Consider the following 18,514-nt stretch of genomic DNA (forward strand, 5'->3'; position numbering starts at 1 on the left):
AAGTCCATTATGAAATCGCTGTACAGGGGTTTTGTTTTGCTCGTTGAGATTAGATGATAGAATGTTGAAATCCTCAGCTGGATATCATGGAATAACCGCTGACTAATATTACGTGAAAACACTACCAATCAGAATCACGATTGATATGACTTATTATCTCCGAGTTGACTAACTAAACGCCCAATCAGCACTAGTGACCCAGTGTTAACGGATTTGTCTTTATTAGTCCACAACCCTTTGGCCTTTCTCTCTGCCCTGAACTTGAGCACATAAGTCAGTGGTCAGACTCAAAGAACGGGTAATATATTTCAAACACAAGTAGTTATTCATAGACACAGACGGCCATGAGGTGCAACGGACATGATAGCCTCGAAACGTCAGTTTTCATAATGTTACGAAGGCCTAAATAACTTGATATCAAACGCCACTGTAGCATAGCTTGTTCGTGGGCTTCGTAGGAACCATCACTCTCCATTTGATACTCCGTGAAACACAATGATGATTGACTATCGGGTGCTTCTTGGCACACGTTTTATCACATAAGTCGGGTTTGAGAGAGCCGTTCAATAAATAGTCTCTGAGATGCTGACAAAGCTTCTTCCGTGACGTGCACTGAACTCAAGGTCAATCTTAACGAAGGTGGCTTGCCTTTCGCTACATTTGGGTCCCTATACCAGCGGCGGCGTGGTCACTGTGTACATTTGAAATAACGCTCGATTCTATTCTTTACACCAATAGAACACTTATTGGCTATGGATGAATATCTACACCAAATACCCTCATAGTGTATATCTAACGAAGCTTCGACACAACTAGGATCGAGAACACATGACTGGCCTGACTACAACGTGAGTATATTTCCATGTCAACAACCAATTATTATTTTCCCCGCGTAAACATCAATATTACTCCATGAAATAAGGGGTTGTATAGGTAACAATCTAGGGAGGCGATACACATGATAATATTATTAATATTTTCCTGACATACCAGGCACAATCCAATCCTAAAGGTGTGATCAAAAATTTACAACATGAGTTTGACACATAAAATACAGACGAAGTAGGGTTATGAAGCTGATAAAACCACTAATAATAGTGATAGAATATTCGTGTAAGTATAACAACGGATTTATGATAGTTTACTGTTGGTTTACAGTTCTTATGGTCTGCTCAATAACGGAATCGCGTACAAACTGTGACCTTAACGAACACACACATGGCCGAAAACTGGTCATTCGCGCAGTAGAATTATGTTGCTACTAAGCATTTATGTAATGTGACTATTTGTCAAATTTATGGTTGTTGTAGAATAACCACTTGAAAGTAGACCACTAGTAGTTGGGCAGGAAAATGTAATGTTCACTTGGCAACTCTTTAGGATAGTAGTTAGCGTCTCTTGTAGTCGACTACAGTTGAGCAGTATCGGTAGATCCAATGAGTTATCTGTCTACTTTGATCGGAAATTAAAGAGGGACATGTAGCCACGAAGAAGTACTTAATATAACTTCAAAGAAGAAAAAAAGAAAGGAAACCAATGTTGTGATGTAATATGGACGTGTAGAGAGCCTACGATATCTGCGTAGAGTGTAAATTTATTCGCGCCTGTAGGCGAAAGTAGGGGTTTTAACAAAAAAGTTTACGGACTTATGTAGTCCATCTGTCATGCGTATTTTGGAGGTAAAACTGTTCCATAATAATGCATACTTGATGGCGAAGTTTTCTTGAGGTTTTATCCAGTATTTTTTTTACTTTGACTGTGGACGTTTTATCTCAGAGATCGTATATATCTGAGCCTTCGGCATGGACTATATTCCGAGTGGAGTGAGTAGGATTTCTAAGCTTGAGGATAAGAATCATATTGGACTTAAGCCTTCTTTCCAAAGGGGTTCAAGTCCCAGGATTTGGTATCGGCAACGATAGCCAATGAGTGGGTCAGTTTTAAGCATTCTGAGAGTTAAATCCCATTGTATTCATTCCATCTTCAGCATACAGGGCAAGCGTAAGTTCGAAGATAAGAACTAATTGTATTCAACGATACGTCTTACACATATCTTGTAAAGAATGATTCCAGATTCATATTGAAAAAGCAACAAAGAATGAAGCCTAGCAATTTCCTCATTTTCGATGCTCTAGTGGTGATGTGTTTAGCGAAGTTTAGACTGTGCGGGTAATGCACCGCAAGGTCAGGTAATAATGTGAGTCTGGGCAGTACATTCTGGTTAATTGCTATTTTCTTTTTCACATACATATCTTCAATACATAACCAGCTGCATATCTTGTGTTGCGTTCTATGCTCTATGCTCTACACCAGTTATCTACCTTGTTGAGTTCGTGCTCGAATGTTTGTGTAACACCTTATATGTTTCAAATGTTGGTTTCGCAGATGAGTTTTTAGTCATCGACGTAAAGATAGGTCTTGCCGGAGTTAAAGCGTGTGCATATGTTGCTGAATTAGATTAGAAAAAGCAGTGAACCCAAAACACTACCCTGAACAGTACTACAGGTTATTGGCCGAGGTATGAACATTGTATAGTTGATTTTAACCATTCAGCCTGTAGTGGAAATAGATTTAATCCATCACTATAGAGGATTAGTAATTACTACTTAATAAATACCATGAGGTACGTTAAGCAGTGTTGCGAGGGGTCGATTAACCCTTCTTCAAGTAGGTGATCATACAAATGATCTTTTATCACTTTTTCGACTATACGTGATGTAACAGAGGTGACATTTATTGACCTTTAGTTCTTGAATAGGTTTCGTGGCACTGATTTACATTTGGAGGCAACATACGTGACATTCCAGGTTTCGAAATGTGAGCCTTCTTCTAAGGATGGTGTAAATATTTTGAGTTCTGATGTTTGTACATGCAGCTCTGTTAATTTGTAGAGAATCGATGAGATATTATCTTCACCAAAACTTGCACTCGTCCCAATGGTTTTAACGGAAGAGTAGATAATAATGAGATCAAAGTTAATGATATTAGGATTATTTACGATGGAAAGAATACACTGAAATTCTCATCAAGTATCTTTTTCAACAGTACCATTATTTCTTTGTTCTTTCCCTGTCTTATATTTCAACTTTCATTTAGGTTCATCATGCCTATATTTTCTTTTCTTCAGTCTTCTTCATATGAATCACTTTGGGTTGATTTTGGCTCAAGATTTACCATTATTACTTCATTTTACTGTTGCATGTCGCTAGGTCATTGGCAATGGAGTCGTACTTCGCTAAATCCAAGGTTACTGGTTGTCGACCTTTGACTGTCTTCTTGGCATGGTTGCTCTAATACATACAGACTTATTTGATCCCGACTTGTTGAGAATATTATTTTTGACTCTGGTGTACCGAACACTTATTCATTTTGATGTTTAGCACGTTATTTTATGCTAGAGAAGCCTTCAGCTGTATAGAACAGGATGTGTCGTTTGAGATATTTTGTAATTTTCATATTTCTTTTCTTCCTTAAGTTGGAATAGTCTAAATGGGACACAGAGTTTGTGTTTTGGTATGATTTAATACTAGTCAATCAAAAAGGCTTCGTATGCTATACGGAAGAACTCAGTTTGGACTAATCGAACAAACTTTGGTGCGTTAGTTCTGATTTCATACCAAATACTTGAGATTCGGTTGTGACATTATTTTCGCTGGCGCAGTTGACATTAATATCTGGACCTTAAGATTTGTTCCAATTATGCTAAAACCCTTCACTTAGCAGTTCGAAAATAACAGTTTGGTCATTATGTAATGAACGAAGACTTGGTGAAGAATACCAAGTCAGCTTTTAGTGCAAAATTACAGAGTTCGGTGTAAAATGTCTAAACGATATATTTAATACATCATTTGGAAATCCTCCATCAATTTTCCTTCAAATCTTTATGTTTGTTCTAATTCAGAGTTCATTTATGTCTCCGTTTCTGTTTTCTTCAGTTCATTCTTCTCAGACATTCCATAACGATCAACTGTTTGCGGCTTACCATCATGGACTTTCTCTAGGTGTTACATTCAGAATGTAAATCTTCTCAGTAGTTTATGCTTGGCTTCAAAGATGGTGCTGTTAAAGACCAATACCACCACACTACTCTCCCACCAGAATCAACATGACGTTAGCTCGACACCAAATTGAGTGGGACTGTTGCACTCCGGTTATCAAAAAATAATAGGCGTCTTACGGGTATTGATAAACTGAAAGATAAATCGAAAAGAGGTCAGCAGCAACTGATCGGGAAATATGGGTAACTGTTCCAAAATGCTTGCTTTAGTTTTGGACACGCTCAAGATGAAAACCTACATAATTATCACTTAAGAGTTAAACAACATGTGATTATAATAATGAGCAAAGATTTAGTATAGAGATGGTTTCACGAGTCGCGTAAAGATGTACCCAGGTAACCGTTGGTTAATAGCCTAACTTTTGTGCGGCATACGTATTTTGTGTTCAGAAACAGAAAAACAATCAATATTGTGTCAATATTGATATTGCTATTATTTCTGGTTTAAATCAGAAAGTCAGTTGACATTTATCTCGGTACGCTGTCCATATGAGTTGGTTCCCAATTGCATCCTCAGTAGTACGCTAAGTAACTACTGTTCCAGTTAATTTGTCAAATTCAATACGGTTTGTTTGGTTGCAGGAAGTTTTTCTCGACCCCAGTGTTGCTTATTCGTGACAGGGTTTAATTAAACCACCAATACATATGAATTGTCATCAAAAATGCCTTTGATACGTGAAAATACTAGTAATTATGCTCACATGTTTTTCATGGTGGTCTAACTTTAACTGACTCATGAATTCAACCATTAAATTACCATAATGGTGAGGGCGATGACTTCAATCCACCCATGTTTGTGGGGCAGAACATTTTGTTTGTATCAGGCTATTTATGGATGAGAACAAGTCAATCAATATATGATATTGGGGTTGTTCTCCTACGTTCACCATTCAGACTCATGTTTCTAATTTTATACTGGGTTAGCTATTCTACTAAGACAACCTATAACATGCTAACTCGGACTTTTACACGAAAACTGTGTGGCAGGCATCGGATGATGAAAAAAACAGACTTTAAAGGATATGGTTGTTGTTTTACTTAACACTACTCACTATACGCACTCTCTGTTCTAATAAACAGTCTTCCTTATTCCAATCTTGACTTCCCTTCCTTCATTCGAACCTACTCCACCTTGATAAATATCACAAATCATTGTTCTTTATTACTGCATCCTCTCATCTGGAGTCCCCGATCACATTTCACTCTAGCAACATGAGCTAGTACTAATAATTTATCATACCTCCGTCTGTCCCACTACTAAATGTTAAGTATTGTTTATCGTTCATATCCAAATGCCTTGCTGCTCCTCTGTCTCTTTTTTTTCTTTTTTCTCCTTAGAATCTTGCTCTGTGGGTGAAGCTATGTAACTTCTGACATCTGGAACAGGCTCGACGACAGGGGCGTGGACCACGCCCCCTATATTTGTGCCAGGTGAGCCTTATTGATTGCAACAATTCATAATCGTTGTTTCAAATAGGTCGACTCCTACCTCATGCCGAACTAGATATTTGTAACTAAATTGTATACACCATCGGCCGGTCAGTATGTTTATAAATAACCGGTTTATTGCACATCAAAGCATTGAGTCTAAGGCAGGTCTTCCCGCGTTTAACGAATCGCTGTCAGATCTCCGTCCGGCATTCTCGTAATTATCAGAAAGATAATTTGCAGATATAACAATGTATTTCTGCAAGGGCAGGTACACGCCATTTTTACAGGTATGATCAAGTTACAACATTTACTGGTCTACAGTATGCATCCCAAGCAGGGTTGTTTAGTAAATACAATCTTTAAAAGTGAATATCAGTCCATTTGTTTAGATATACTGTGTAGTTTTCAAAATATTTTCCAAAGGGGCATCGCGTTCAGATCCAATCTCGACAAAAATTGTATCAGGATTTTGGCCGTGCTAAGTATTTATATAATGCAGCTTTTTAAGTTTATAGTTGTTGTAAAGTACACTTGTGGAGCGCCTGGTGAAAACTATGACCTTGGGAAAGCGCGTTCGTCGGGCTTGTTCCAGATGACTCATATAACAATTTGCCCTCACGAAACCACAACATTTTCGACTTCATATTCTGTCACAGTGGAACACCAATATCTGTGGTGGTTGACGAAAAGTTTCACAAGAGAGGTCATGAACTAGTCTCTGCAATATAATATTTCTTACAAAATGCAACAAACCCAGGACAATAACTACTCATTTCCAAAATAGAGAATATGCACACGATGTCTGTAAAACCTTTCAGTTTCTTATGAAACACTGCAGCTGTAGTCGTAGCTTTATTAGTGATAAGCTCTCCGAAATGAATTTTTTTCTAAAATCACCACTAAATTTTCTCTCGACACTAATATCTCCTTCAAAATAACTTTTAAGGCAATAACTCCTCATATTAACCGAAAAGCCAGGGCTAATCTACAAGAACTAAAAAGGATATATTGTATGCCGAATATGCCCTGTAGCCAGAATAAAAAGATTGACCGAGCAAAGTAACGTGCTGAGCCCACTACCACATCTAAATCCCATAACCCATGCTGTCCGCCTGAAAAGCATATAAGAAAGAGCGTGGACCACATCATTTGATACATCCTATACTTTGGTGTTGTAGTGGTCTTGATTTCAGTATGTTGCTCTATCATTTTCTCCTTTGGTCAACATCTAAGAACCTTGTCAGTCTAATTTGAGGTTTAATGTCGCAATCATTCATGGGAATCTTCAGTATAAGCGATCGAACATATCTCCTGTACGCTCAAACACATCAATGTTGCATTTACTCCAAGACTGACAGAGTTTCATGCTATTATTACAAAAGTGAGTTGGTAGTCATACTCCTCTTGGTTGCAACTTGTGTCTCCCTGACAATCACATGGGAAGCACCCACTGTTCATCGCTTTGTAAAGACTTATTCGGAATAAAGCACTGTACAAAACATAAAGAGATATGAGTATCCGTTTGAATCGGGTAATGGTCCTACCGAATCCAGAAGAACATGGTCGAAACGAGCATCAGAGGTTTTGAAAGAGCCTAAGAGACATTTGTTGTGTCTATTTACCTTAGATTTCTGGCAGCTTGCACAGGAGCGTGCCCACTTCCTCACGTCTTTATTCATGCCAGGCCAGCAAAACCGTTCGGCTATAAGCTTGATGCACGCACTAACACCTGGATGAGAAAGTTTGTGCAACGTATTGAAGACGTTGCGTCGATTATGTTTTGGTACTATTAGACGATTCCTACCTGTAGATGTGTCACAAAGTAAGGTTTCCTTCCCTGTTCTCATCTGCTTAAAATGTAGTTTAAGAGCTGTCGAGGATAACTCGTGCTGAAGATCAATGTCTTTTTTTTAAGCTGAGCGATTTTGAGAATTTGGAAACTGTTCAAGGAAGTTATACGAGACAAAGCGTCTGCAACTACATCGTTTGCTCCAGAAATGTGTTGTATATCTGAAGAATACTGCGAAATGTAGTCCAGTTGTCGAGGCTCTCGAGGTGAGTACTTATCTGAGGATGAACTTAAAGAGAAGTTAAGAGGTTTATGATCGGTAAAAAGTGTGAATTCTCTTCCTTCGATGGAATGTTGGAAATACCGTACAGCACAATACATAGCAGGAGTTCCCTACCTGAAGTGCTGTACCTAGACTCAGTGTCTAACAGCCGTCTCGAGAAAAATCCTAAAGGTTGCCAAGAGTGGTTAACCTATTGTTGTAAGACTCCTCCGATTGCTGAGTCAGATGCGTCTATGGCTACATTTATGGGCGTTTGAGTGTCCTGATGTGCAAGCAGGGTTACCTTAGCGATATGTTCCTTAACTGTGGAAAATGGTTTTTGCGCGGTGTCGTTTAGATTAATTGATTTCGCATTTCCACGAAGTTGGTCGGTTAATGGTTTCATAAGGGATACGCATTTAGGTATGAACCATCTACAGAAACTTACAAGGCCGTTAAAAGTTCGCAACTGCTTGATCGTGGTCGTTTATGGGTAATCCAGAATAGTCGCCACTTTGCTCCTAAGAGGTCGGATGCCTTGGACAACAATAGTGTGTCCTAAGAAGTCTGAGTTGGTTCCGGTTTGGTATTTCTGAATGTTGACAGTAATTCCATGCCTTCGGAGTCGTTCGAAAACAATGTCCAGATGCTAAAGATGGGATTCTATGTCTGGACTTTCTATCAGGCAGTCATCAACATACGCATATACAAAATTGAGACCTCGGAAGACATCATCTATGAACCTTTGGAAGGTTTGAGCAGCAGTTAATAGACCGACGGGCATTCGTACAAATTCGTAGAGACCGAAAGGATTTATAATGGCGGTTTTCGGAATGTCGTCAGCAGCCATAGGGATTTGGTTATAAGCTTTAACCAAGTCGATTTTTGAAAAGACAGTTTTACCTTTCAAGGTAGCTGTCAAATCGTGAATGTGGGGCAACGGGTAACGATCGGGAATGGTTTCAGCATTCAGACGCCGATAATCACCAGTTGGACGCCAATCATTGCTGTCCTTTTTAGGGACCATGTGCAAACGAGATGACCATGGGCCATTTGACGGTCGAATTACTCCTAAGTCTATCATGCGGTTAATTTCGTTTTTAGCCAACCTTAGTTTTTCGGGAGCCAGTCGCCGTGCTTTCGAGAATACAGGTGGTCCTCTAGTCGAGATGTGATGTGTAACACTGCTGGTTACACACGGCAATTTCGGTTGCGGTTGATATATCCCAGAGTATTTATCCAGTAATGGTTGATATAATGGGTCTATAGCGTGCTTAATTGTGACTAGGGATAATCTGCAACCAGAAAGAGGAGTTACGCAAACCGATAACTTACTGTTTCCGTCTATTACCTTCGTTTGAGTGTTTCAATGAGTAGATTGTGGTATTGTAACAGGTCTTTACCAATGGTTGGCATAGAAACATCTGCGACCACGAAAATCCAGTGAATGGGTTTGCGTAAACCCACGTTAAGGTAGACATACCCTTTACCATACGTAGCAATCGGTTTTCCGTTTGCCGCCTGTAAGCTTAAAACAGACTCGTGAAGCCTGTCGTTAGAGTTTGCGGGAAGAACGCTAACGTCTGAGCCAGTGTCGACGAGGTAGCGAACTTTCGTTGTCACATCCGTGACGTATAAGAGGCGGCTATGTTCGCCGGCTACGGTTGCGACTAACGCCGGCTGGGAAGTTCCACGAGTTTTTATTCGTGTCGGTCGACTTGGAGTTCGGTTAATTGCAGGGCTTCCTGCAATTTCTGGAAGATTCGCCACACTGGTTATGATACCAGCACCAGTCGGGGTTATCTGTCTCTCGTGGTCGAGAGACAGATCGCCTACGTGAAACACTTCTTCGCGAGGTTCTTGACCGTCTACGGTCATTACGAAATCGAAGACATCCTTTGAGTGTATGACATGATTCGGTGATGTCATTCGGGGTCGTTTGGGGTTTTTCTTTGACTGAAAAGACCTCGGCGTTAGTAGATTTCATAATTTCTAAAATGCGGTCGGCAGGTGCAGCCAGTTCGTCTACGGTGTTGTTTTGAAACGAGACCAGAACTGCTCGCACCTGTTGAGGAAGTTTAGACAAGAAGAGTTGTCTGAATGGACTATCACTGAAAGTTCGTTGATCGATAACTTCTTTCATCCTTAACAACATGTCCGTCGCAGAACCATATTGCAGGTCGATATTATTAAGGAGTTGATTCAACCTCCGACAATCGGTTAAATCTCCGCGTTTAAGAATCGATCGTTTTAGAGTTTCGTAAGGTTCTGAAACATCGCTAGTAAAAATACTAGGTGTGACGTACCTGTTAAATTCGCGCGGTAGTGCTTTAACAACCGCGAGAAACTGTGTGCACGAGTCCGTGATGCTGTGCCCGCAAAAGTCAGTTTCTGCGTAGCAGAACCAGGCTTCGAAATCGTCCGGCCAAAAAGGCGTTTGCTGAATCGAGAGTGGGGGAATAGTCTTTAACTTAGATAATTTGGTGTCTGTTCCGTCATAGTATTATAAAGAACGAAAAATATATGATTAAAATGTATCCGAAAACTCGAAAAAAGGTATATCACAATATATAAAAGTCAAACAAGGAAAAACAATGATTAATGAAGTTCCAAAAAGGAACAAACGCACAGTTTATTGTTCGGTGTACCAGATCACGTCAGTCTCACCACGGAAGATACCACCAGTATTGTAGTTTGACGACTATTAACCAGTAACACCTATAATCGAATCGTCCCCCACTCAGTTAAAATCAGAAGTCGGAAGCGAAGAGGTTGGAAAGATATATTTGATGCGTTATCAATATATCGAGAAGCGGTTGATATAATCTGGCTAGTGAACGTAGGAGATGTTTCCCACGCTGAGCTGTAACGTGATCTGGTGCGGATGCATGACCGAACGCCTTCAGCTAAACAAGTCCACTTAAAACAATGTGGTCAGAACCCAATGTCGAACACCTAATGAGCTGTTGATTTTGGGGAATTATTTACAGCTACACTGCAATTGGAGCCTATCGTTTTCTGCATTATCAGTGAAGAGTGATATTACCCTCCAATATATTAGTAATGAAACCTAATTGATAGAGGCTAGATATCAAGTTGACTCCATCTGAGTAGGTACTCTTGTCTTTGCAAGGCTAATGACTCATACCACTGACGGTTATTATTCAGTTTAAAAAATGGGTAAATGATTTGACAACGTTTTTACACAAAAAATGGATGGAAAAGCGATTAAATCCCGAAATGTTGTTTATCTGTGATGCAGAATTTGCACAGAGACTAACTTATCTGTGCCCTTAGGAATTGTTGTCTCTTTCACATTCACTCTCTATACGTTTATCGGTATATATGTACGTACAAAATTTCTACATAACTAAGATTCGCCCATACAAATTAAACCAAGACACCAGTGAATATGAAGCTATATATTTCTGCTATACCACTTTTAAGGTTTCCATAATTTGTATATGGTAACAAGAAATGAGAGCGGAAAAATCAGCCAGTTTACTCAAGCTTGTGACGAAACTATTGGATGTTAAATAGTGGTTGCTATAGCAACAGAGTTTGCTCATAGTGCCTAATTTAAATGCCGATCGAGATCTACCAGACACTATGCAAAATGATGAAATATTCAAAACCTCTTATGGAGTTGGACATCACTGGAGGAAAGGGTTTTATTTTCCTGATTCCAACACAATGGTATGATAATATTTTTCAACATAGTTCCTTCTTTTACTTTACAATTAAGGCCAAACTTAGTAAAAGGCATACTTGGAGTTTAGAGCCCGAATCTGCAGTTAGGTTTGACGATCAATATCAAACGTCGAACAGGCTTATGTATGATCGGAAGATCCCAAAGGATTTTTTAAAGTTTCCACAGAATCCTCTACCTCCTCATCACTGGGATGTTCACTACATAAATGATTTTCGTTCACGATTTCTCTCTGGAGGCTACAGAAGACCGCTAAGCCCAAGTCATCAGACAACTGAAACAAAAGAATCATATGGTGGTGTTGATGGACCCAGTGAACTATGGCGTCCACTATCAATGAGGCCATTTGAAATCGAAGATCATCATACGGACGGACCATCCAAAGTAAATCACTTCTGTAATAGCATCAGACTTTAAGAATATTATCCCTTCTACTAAAAACGCCAGTTTGTCAGGCAGAGTGTTACATCCGAAGGACAAAGAAACATTAAGATACCTGGATCCATATCTTACGACATATATGAAAGATCATAGGGTTTGGAAACCTGAAGAACTAAAAGAAACATCTGAAAAGAATATGCCGACATACTTGAATGTAACAGGCTACCCGACGTCAAACGTCTTTGGTTCGGAATCAAAGTATGTCAGTCATACGTTGTCTGTGTTTGTTTAATTACCATTTTTTTGTTGTAATCAAAGTACTGCTCCCTTACTTTTTGTTTTCAATGCGAATGTCGAAATGATGGTCGCTGAAAGAATTCAAACGCTGATTTTCGTTCGATTTCTTAGCAGCTGTAGGCTACCTGAAAGTAAACAAACTTATACCATCTAAATTTGTCATTCACCAAGATAAATTAGTCGAATGTTTTTCGGCACAAAACAGGAACTTATTGCAAAGCATATAAATCATTTGTATTATGTTTAAAAAATAGGAATAGTGTGAGCGAAAACGAAAATTTCCCTTGCGTTTTCCGTGAGATTAATATTTGAGTAATTTCAGAGATATTCTGGAGAAAATATTGGTGAAGAGGAAGACGCGTTTGTGATAATTAGAAGTATTTGAATTATTGTACGAACTAGGAACCCCTTAAACAGTGAACTAGGTGAGCACAAACGAAATTATTGTGTTTGGGATTCGAAATCAGGCAGTCAGCAAGTAAAAAGGAGTCATTAGTTCATATAAACACCATAGAGTTACTCTTAATGAATCTGGTTCAAATCCAGACGTTGACTAAGTTGTGTATTTCCTGATACGCTGACACCAAAGCACAGATGTGATTTATGAAAAGCAACAAACTTGACCGGATCTTATCAATATTAAAAATCATATTCACCCATATTGTCATCAAATGAATCTGACAACTGGAGTTATTCTGAGTCCACTATTGATCGAGTGTTCAACTTGAACGTCTATCTTAAATAACAACATCATTACGATTTTATGGTTGTAAAAAAATTATTGCATCTTCCTGTGAATTATGACTTTTGACCGAAAATATAATAATTAAACTGAAATTAATCTGCATCTAATAAACAGACTTATAATCTGGATTCTCTCTTCACTTTATTTACTCAAAACGATAAATTTAACAACCGATAGACATCTGCTGTTGTTATTTATTTGTTACTAGACCAATACCAATAGAAGGCATTGGAAAACAAAAACAGCCTATGATTGACACACTGAAGTTCAATTGTCCCACAGATAGCACTAGAATACAACCGATTTCTCATCATGTAGCACATACGTAAGTTTCATTACTTTCTGAACATTTGGTTAATAACTCTTATACTCAGGAATGCGTGCCATGACATCTGCATCCGATCCTCCTTGTCTGCCAAAAATACTATCCAGTTACGTGTAAGTGATAAATATATTTTTTGTTATATTCCAGCGATTAGAAAACTGTATTTCTGACGTTTTGTGGTTAATGTAATGAAATACAATTTTTTCATCATTGGGATATAACAAAAAACATATTTATTATTACCTTTCTATCAGATGCTCGAGTTATTTGATACTATCAAGTCCAAACTTGGCATCGACAGTTGCATGTAACGTTCCACGTCTTCTTAAGCTTTGTCATTAAGTGTAGTTAAGTCGATGCTCGTTGTGTTGTACCTCAAGATCTTGCTTCTTACCTTGTGAATGTTGAAGCCTATCAGTATCGAGGTTCTTGTTACACTGATTGTCTTCACCTGCACTTGTTGTTATGTGAGCGATGGCATGCCCAAGTTATCGGCAATGTCCGGATCATCTAGTTGAGCTCAAAGTGTCCACTGTATTCTGTGCTGCCTCTGAGATGTGGACATCTTCATAATCCAGTTAACAACTAGCACAAGGAGAAGAGACGAGTATAGGAAACCTTGTCTGACACTATTGTTCACTTGGGATTCATCTGTAGGCTGCCTTCAATCAACGAATTTGCAACCTAGTCTCTCATAACTGTTTCATGCGATTATGACGGTGTTTCTAGGCATGTCGCAGTGTAGAAAGAGATTCTACAATAGTTTCCAGTGCACACCAATTTGTGCTTTCTTATAAGCAAGGAAGTCAATGTATAGTGATGAGTGCCACTCAATTGATCGTTCAACAATTGTTCGTAGGGTCACTGTTTGGTCGATATGTGATCAGTCCTTACGAAATTCATACTGTTGATCTCAAAGCTTGGCGTCTACTAAATCTTTCATTCGATTGTGTAATCTCTTCTTTTTTCTAACATTTATTAAGACCTTTTATTTGATATCTTGATGAGGAATCCCTGTTTCCAGTTTGATGGTACTTGTTTTTCCTCCTAAATCTTTCTGAAGAGAGTATATATATTGTTTTTACACTTGACTCTATGCCTAAATTGAGTCCTTCAGCTCGTATGCCATCTAGTCCTGTTGCTTCTCCATTCGTGATTTGTCTGACGTACTTGTTAATTTTTTCTACCATTGGTGGGGTATTATCGATAATGATGTCTGTGTGTGCTGCTTCGATGTCCAGTGGGTGCAGTGGTGCTGGTCTACTCAAGAACTCTTTAAAGTAAGCGTTCTATCCACTCGTTCCTCTGCTTTCGAACCTGAGTGACTGGTTTTCTTTGTTTATTTCTCCTGACTGATCAAACTGGTTTGTCATATTTCACTGCCAGATTCTTGATTGTATCATATAGTCCTCCCACATTTACCGTTCTTGTGACTTGCTGGTCCAGTCGCTTCTCCGTTCTTGATTTTTGTGATTTGCTTTTTAATTTCTTCCATTGTTGTTGGGGTGTCATCTATATGTGTTACTTCGATGTTTGTTGAGTTCATCGACACTGGTCTATTGAAGAGCCCTTCATAGAGTTGTGCTCATCTATTCCTCTCCCACTCATCATCATGTTATTGGAAGCATACAAATATATGTCGGTCTGTCATCATTCTTGTCTCTTTCTTCCAGTCCATATCACCTCGTTATGAGTTTATACTCAATGTTATTTACCTAGACTATGGCGTTTAGATCGCTCATCTGGATGGTCAAGTATTTTTCTGGGAATTTATATAGTATAGAATACGGTCTCATGTAAGTATGATCTTTGTTCTTATCTGCTTGGCTATCTGAATGACATTTCGTTGTTTCTCACATTGTTTGAACTTTACATGTCCTGATATTTGTTTTTGTCCTTGTTTTTAAAAAGGGCGTCGGCCCCGTGATTTTCGGAAACTCACAGCTTTCATCATACAGTGACATAAATCTCATATTTGTAAACCGTTTTTCTACTATAACAGAACTCATCAGGTTTTTACAAGTAAAAATTCTGTAGTGGATGCTTTTTTTACGGCGTGGGGTTGTTAGCCTCACTTCCGAACATCCATTTTTTATCCGAAACTAGAATCTCCATTAGCCACAAAGGTGACTCCATCTGGAGTTTAATTTTCGATGTATTGTCAAATAATGGTTTTGAGAAGGAAGTGTGCTATTGAGACCTTATTGTGAACTGTGTGAGGCTTTGAAATGGGAGGGAGTTCTAAACATCTGTTTTGTAATACTTTAAAACTCCTCTGTTTTACTGAATGTCAATGTTTTCTGTAGTTGATTTTATGATATTTAGGACTTAATAAATTTATGTTATCTGAAGAAATACTAACAAGTTAGCTTATTAACTTGATCACTAAGAAATACAGTAATCTCAGCTGTGATCTCCATAGAAAGTAATAGATGACGGTTGATTTCCTACCTTTATCTATTCTATTATTTTGTCGATGCGAAACTGCTGTGTCCCGATAAGAATAATGAATGGCAACTTTTGGGATCCATTTATGGACCAATACTACGCTTATATTTTTATCGTATAATTGTTAACTAACCAAACTATTCATATTCGTGTCCCTCTTATTAAAGGCTTTATTTTGACCGATGAACTATTTTTATATGATTTACCATTCTTAAATTATGTCCTATACCCTTATACCTATATTGATATACATTTTCGTTCTCCTAATGAAGCTTTGAAAGCACTTACCAGTCGGAATACAAACAGCCCAATAGTTTATTAAGGAAAGCGGATAAATTATGCCCAACAGATACACCATTCACTTTGCCAGGTATATTATTCTTGATTGTTAAATTTCAATATAATATCAAAATTTTCTAAAATTATTATTATCATTATTATTACTATCTAGTACTGATTATCACTGAAAGTCAGAGTGAGCTTTTTGCCTCATACTAGTATAGTTTATGAACTAAAACAATTACATTTTGCTGAATGTTTCAGTGTTCTCACTGTTATGTATGTCCATAATTAAATGGAATGTGACAAATTTGTTCTTTAAACAGCCATCACACTTACTCAGTTGGATTTTATCAAGGTCTGTCGTTCGTTGATAATCTTTTAAAACCGCAGTCTGTTTATAATTTCAAATTTTACTCATAATTTATTCGTTTCGTGCATCTACCGGTATTATTCTTAGTAGATAAAGTCAAATTATACTTGTTTTGACTGGAGCTTCTTTCAGCTTCTAGCCCGATAGTATTACGCGTAGTGTTCCGACAAGATAACTGTAGAGAAAATAAACTCCTCACAAACTAGGATTGACACACAAGAAACATTGTATTAGGTGTGTGATTAACGTTTCATTAGAAAATATACCACCCATTTATCTGGTTTTCGATATACAGGTTAGCCACTTTTTTTATTATTGCTATTTTTGGTGGGTGAAATCTATTCATATTTAATTGCCTGTCAATATCTACCACATAATTCATAGTTATAATTCCAGTAATAGGAATCACTGTTCACTTAGTAAGTTGAATATTGTACAAAGAAGCAATTTTTCCAAGAATTTGATAGTGTTTCAACGTGAGGTATCACATGTACATTTAAATCCAGAATAATAATCGTACATGCTTGTAAGTTAAAATAAACACGCAACATATTTCTCATCTATTTTGATGCAACTCAGTAACGAAGCGGAGGATTAATGTGCCCTGTGTGAAAACTAACTTTAGTAGTCCTGTTCGTTTTTCGGGGGTTATTTATATAAAACAAAAGGTTCAAAATTACAACTTATTGTTTTAGTATTATATACTTGAACCAATAAACTAATTATAATTCCTTGAAACAGCTTGAATCAGATTGCCAGGTAAAACGTTGGATTTACTTCAAATACATTCGCTGAGATTTTACAAATACATTCTTCCCTCTTAATGTCTCACCTCAACTCAGCGCCCAAATACTGTGAAACTATTCGATCAAATTTAGACGAGAGTTCTTATATAATTATGTAATATCATGGAACAGATTTATATCAATCATTTAATTTTTAATCATATTTTAAAAGTAATCTATTCTTTATATTCTTCTTCCTTATCAAGATCCTGGAACTGTCCTAGTTCATGCTACACCAAATATGTATAAAACAGAATATTCTGTTATAGGTGAATATCAAAAAACAATACTGTAAAGGTTAAATAGTAAGTAGATGGAGAGTATTCACTCAGTCCTATATTGTATGTCTACATGTACACATACACACTCATGTACTTAGCATCAAGTTCGATTACACAGATATAGTGTATTACCTTTCGATCAAATTGTAATTTAGAATATCAAAAATAGATTGATTTCAATATTATGAAAGATAATTTTCTTCTCAATACTTTTTGTTTTAATGAATTAACAAAATAAATACTTTTGTTTAATTGTTCTATTGTTTATAATGAAATAGATGACGGACGTCATAAAACCTCGGCAAAATCATCAGTATAAATTAATATATCATGTTTATATTAAGTATCAGAAGGGGTTTTGTGGAGATTTAGTATGTTTCATAGTTGAAAGCGTGAGTCAATTGAAGCTAGACCATTAGGTAAAACCTGGAAGCACTGGACGGCCGTTGGATACCGGCTCAGTGGTCTATCGGTTAAGTGCTCTGGCTCGAGAGTGGTAGGTCCTGGATTCGAATCTCGCGAGTGCGGGGTTGTGGATGCGCACTGTTGAGGAGTCCCATAATAGGACGAAACGGCCGTCAAGCAGTGCTTCCAGGTTTTCCATAGTGATCTAGCTTCAATTGACTCACACTTTCAACTATGAAAATATCATGTTTAGTTTGTTTCGATTGTTTTATATAATCACTTATGTTCTTACATAAACTCATTTATCAGTAGATTGAATATTAAGCTATAGAATTGGAATTCATCTTGACACTATTCTATAAAATATTATTACAGATATGTAATGCATATGACATAATAAACAATCGGGGTTTGTTCCCATTGTTGGCTTTTTTTAATCTTTATTAAGATCAACTGCATTTAGAAGAGTATATGCCAATTTCATGTGATCACAGGTTACGGAGAGAAATTATTTCATTACAGTTTTTTTTCATTTGCCTGATACATCCACACTTCGAGCAGAAACACGTGACATTTTGGTTTTTCGAATTTCTCCACACTTTTTATTGTAGTGATAATCAAATTACTCATCAGAGAGCAATTTTCTTAGTCCCGTTTAAACACATCTTGTTAGTGCAACTTAATGAATGGTGCGTAAACAAGATAAATAGTACTAACTGTAGTGGTACTTGAAACAGGATAATGTCTAACACTATTGAAACTTTACGTCATACATTTATCACATCCTAAAGCGTTACCCTAGCTAAAAGAGTTATACTGATGTTGATATTGTAGGTGTATACGATTCACAACCCGAAGCTCGTCGATCTTCTTGATACAGTCAACCAGCAGACAATCATTCCTGACTGATACTATATTCTAAAATTATTCAGAGATCTACAAATTTT

At 37.6% G+C, this 18,514-nt stretch overlaps 1 protein-coding gene across 1 annotated transcript; it reads left to right on the top strand.

Moving 5' to 3' along the window:
* Positions 1–11,148: 11,148 nt before the first annotated feature.
* Positions 11,149–13,000, top strand: Smp_168460 (core 1 udp-galactose:n-acetylgalactosamine-alpha-r beta 1,3-galactosyltransferase, putative; the record flags this gene model as incomplete). The annotated part of the gene is made up of 4 exons (XM_018791733.1): positions 11,149–11,235; positions 11,285–11,632; positions 11,667–11,887; positions 12,880–13,000. 4 exons carry the CDS (start codon positions 11,149–11,151, stop codon positions 12,998–13,000), a joined length of 777 nt encoding a protein of 258 aa, XP_018645148.1.
* Positions 13,001–18,514: the final 5,514 nt, after the last annotated feature.

Source organism: Schistosoma mansoni (genome assembly GCF_000237925.1).
Source record: "Schistosoma mansoni, WGS project CABG00000000 data, chromosome 1 unplaced supercontig 0094, strain Puerto Rico, whole genome shotgun sequence".
NCBI lineage: Eukaryota > Metazoa > Platyhelminthes > Trematoda > Strigeidida > Schistosomatidae > Schistosoma > Schistosoma mansoni.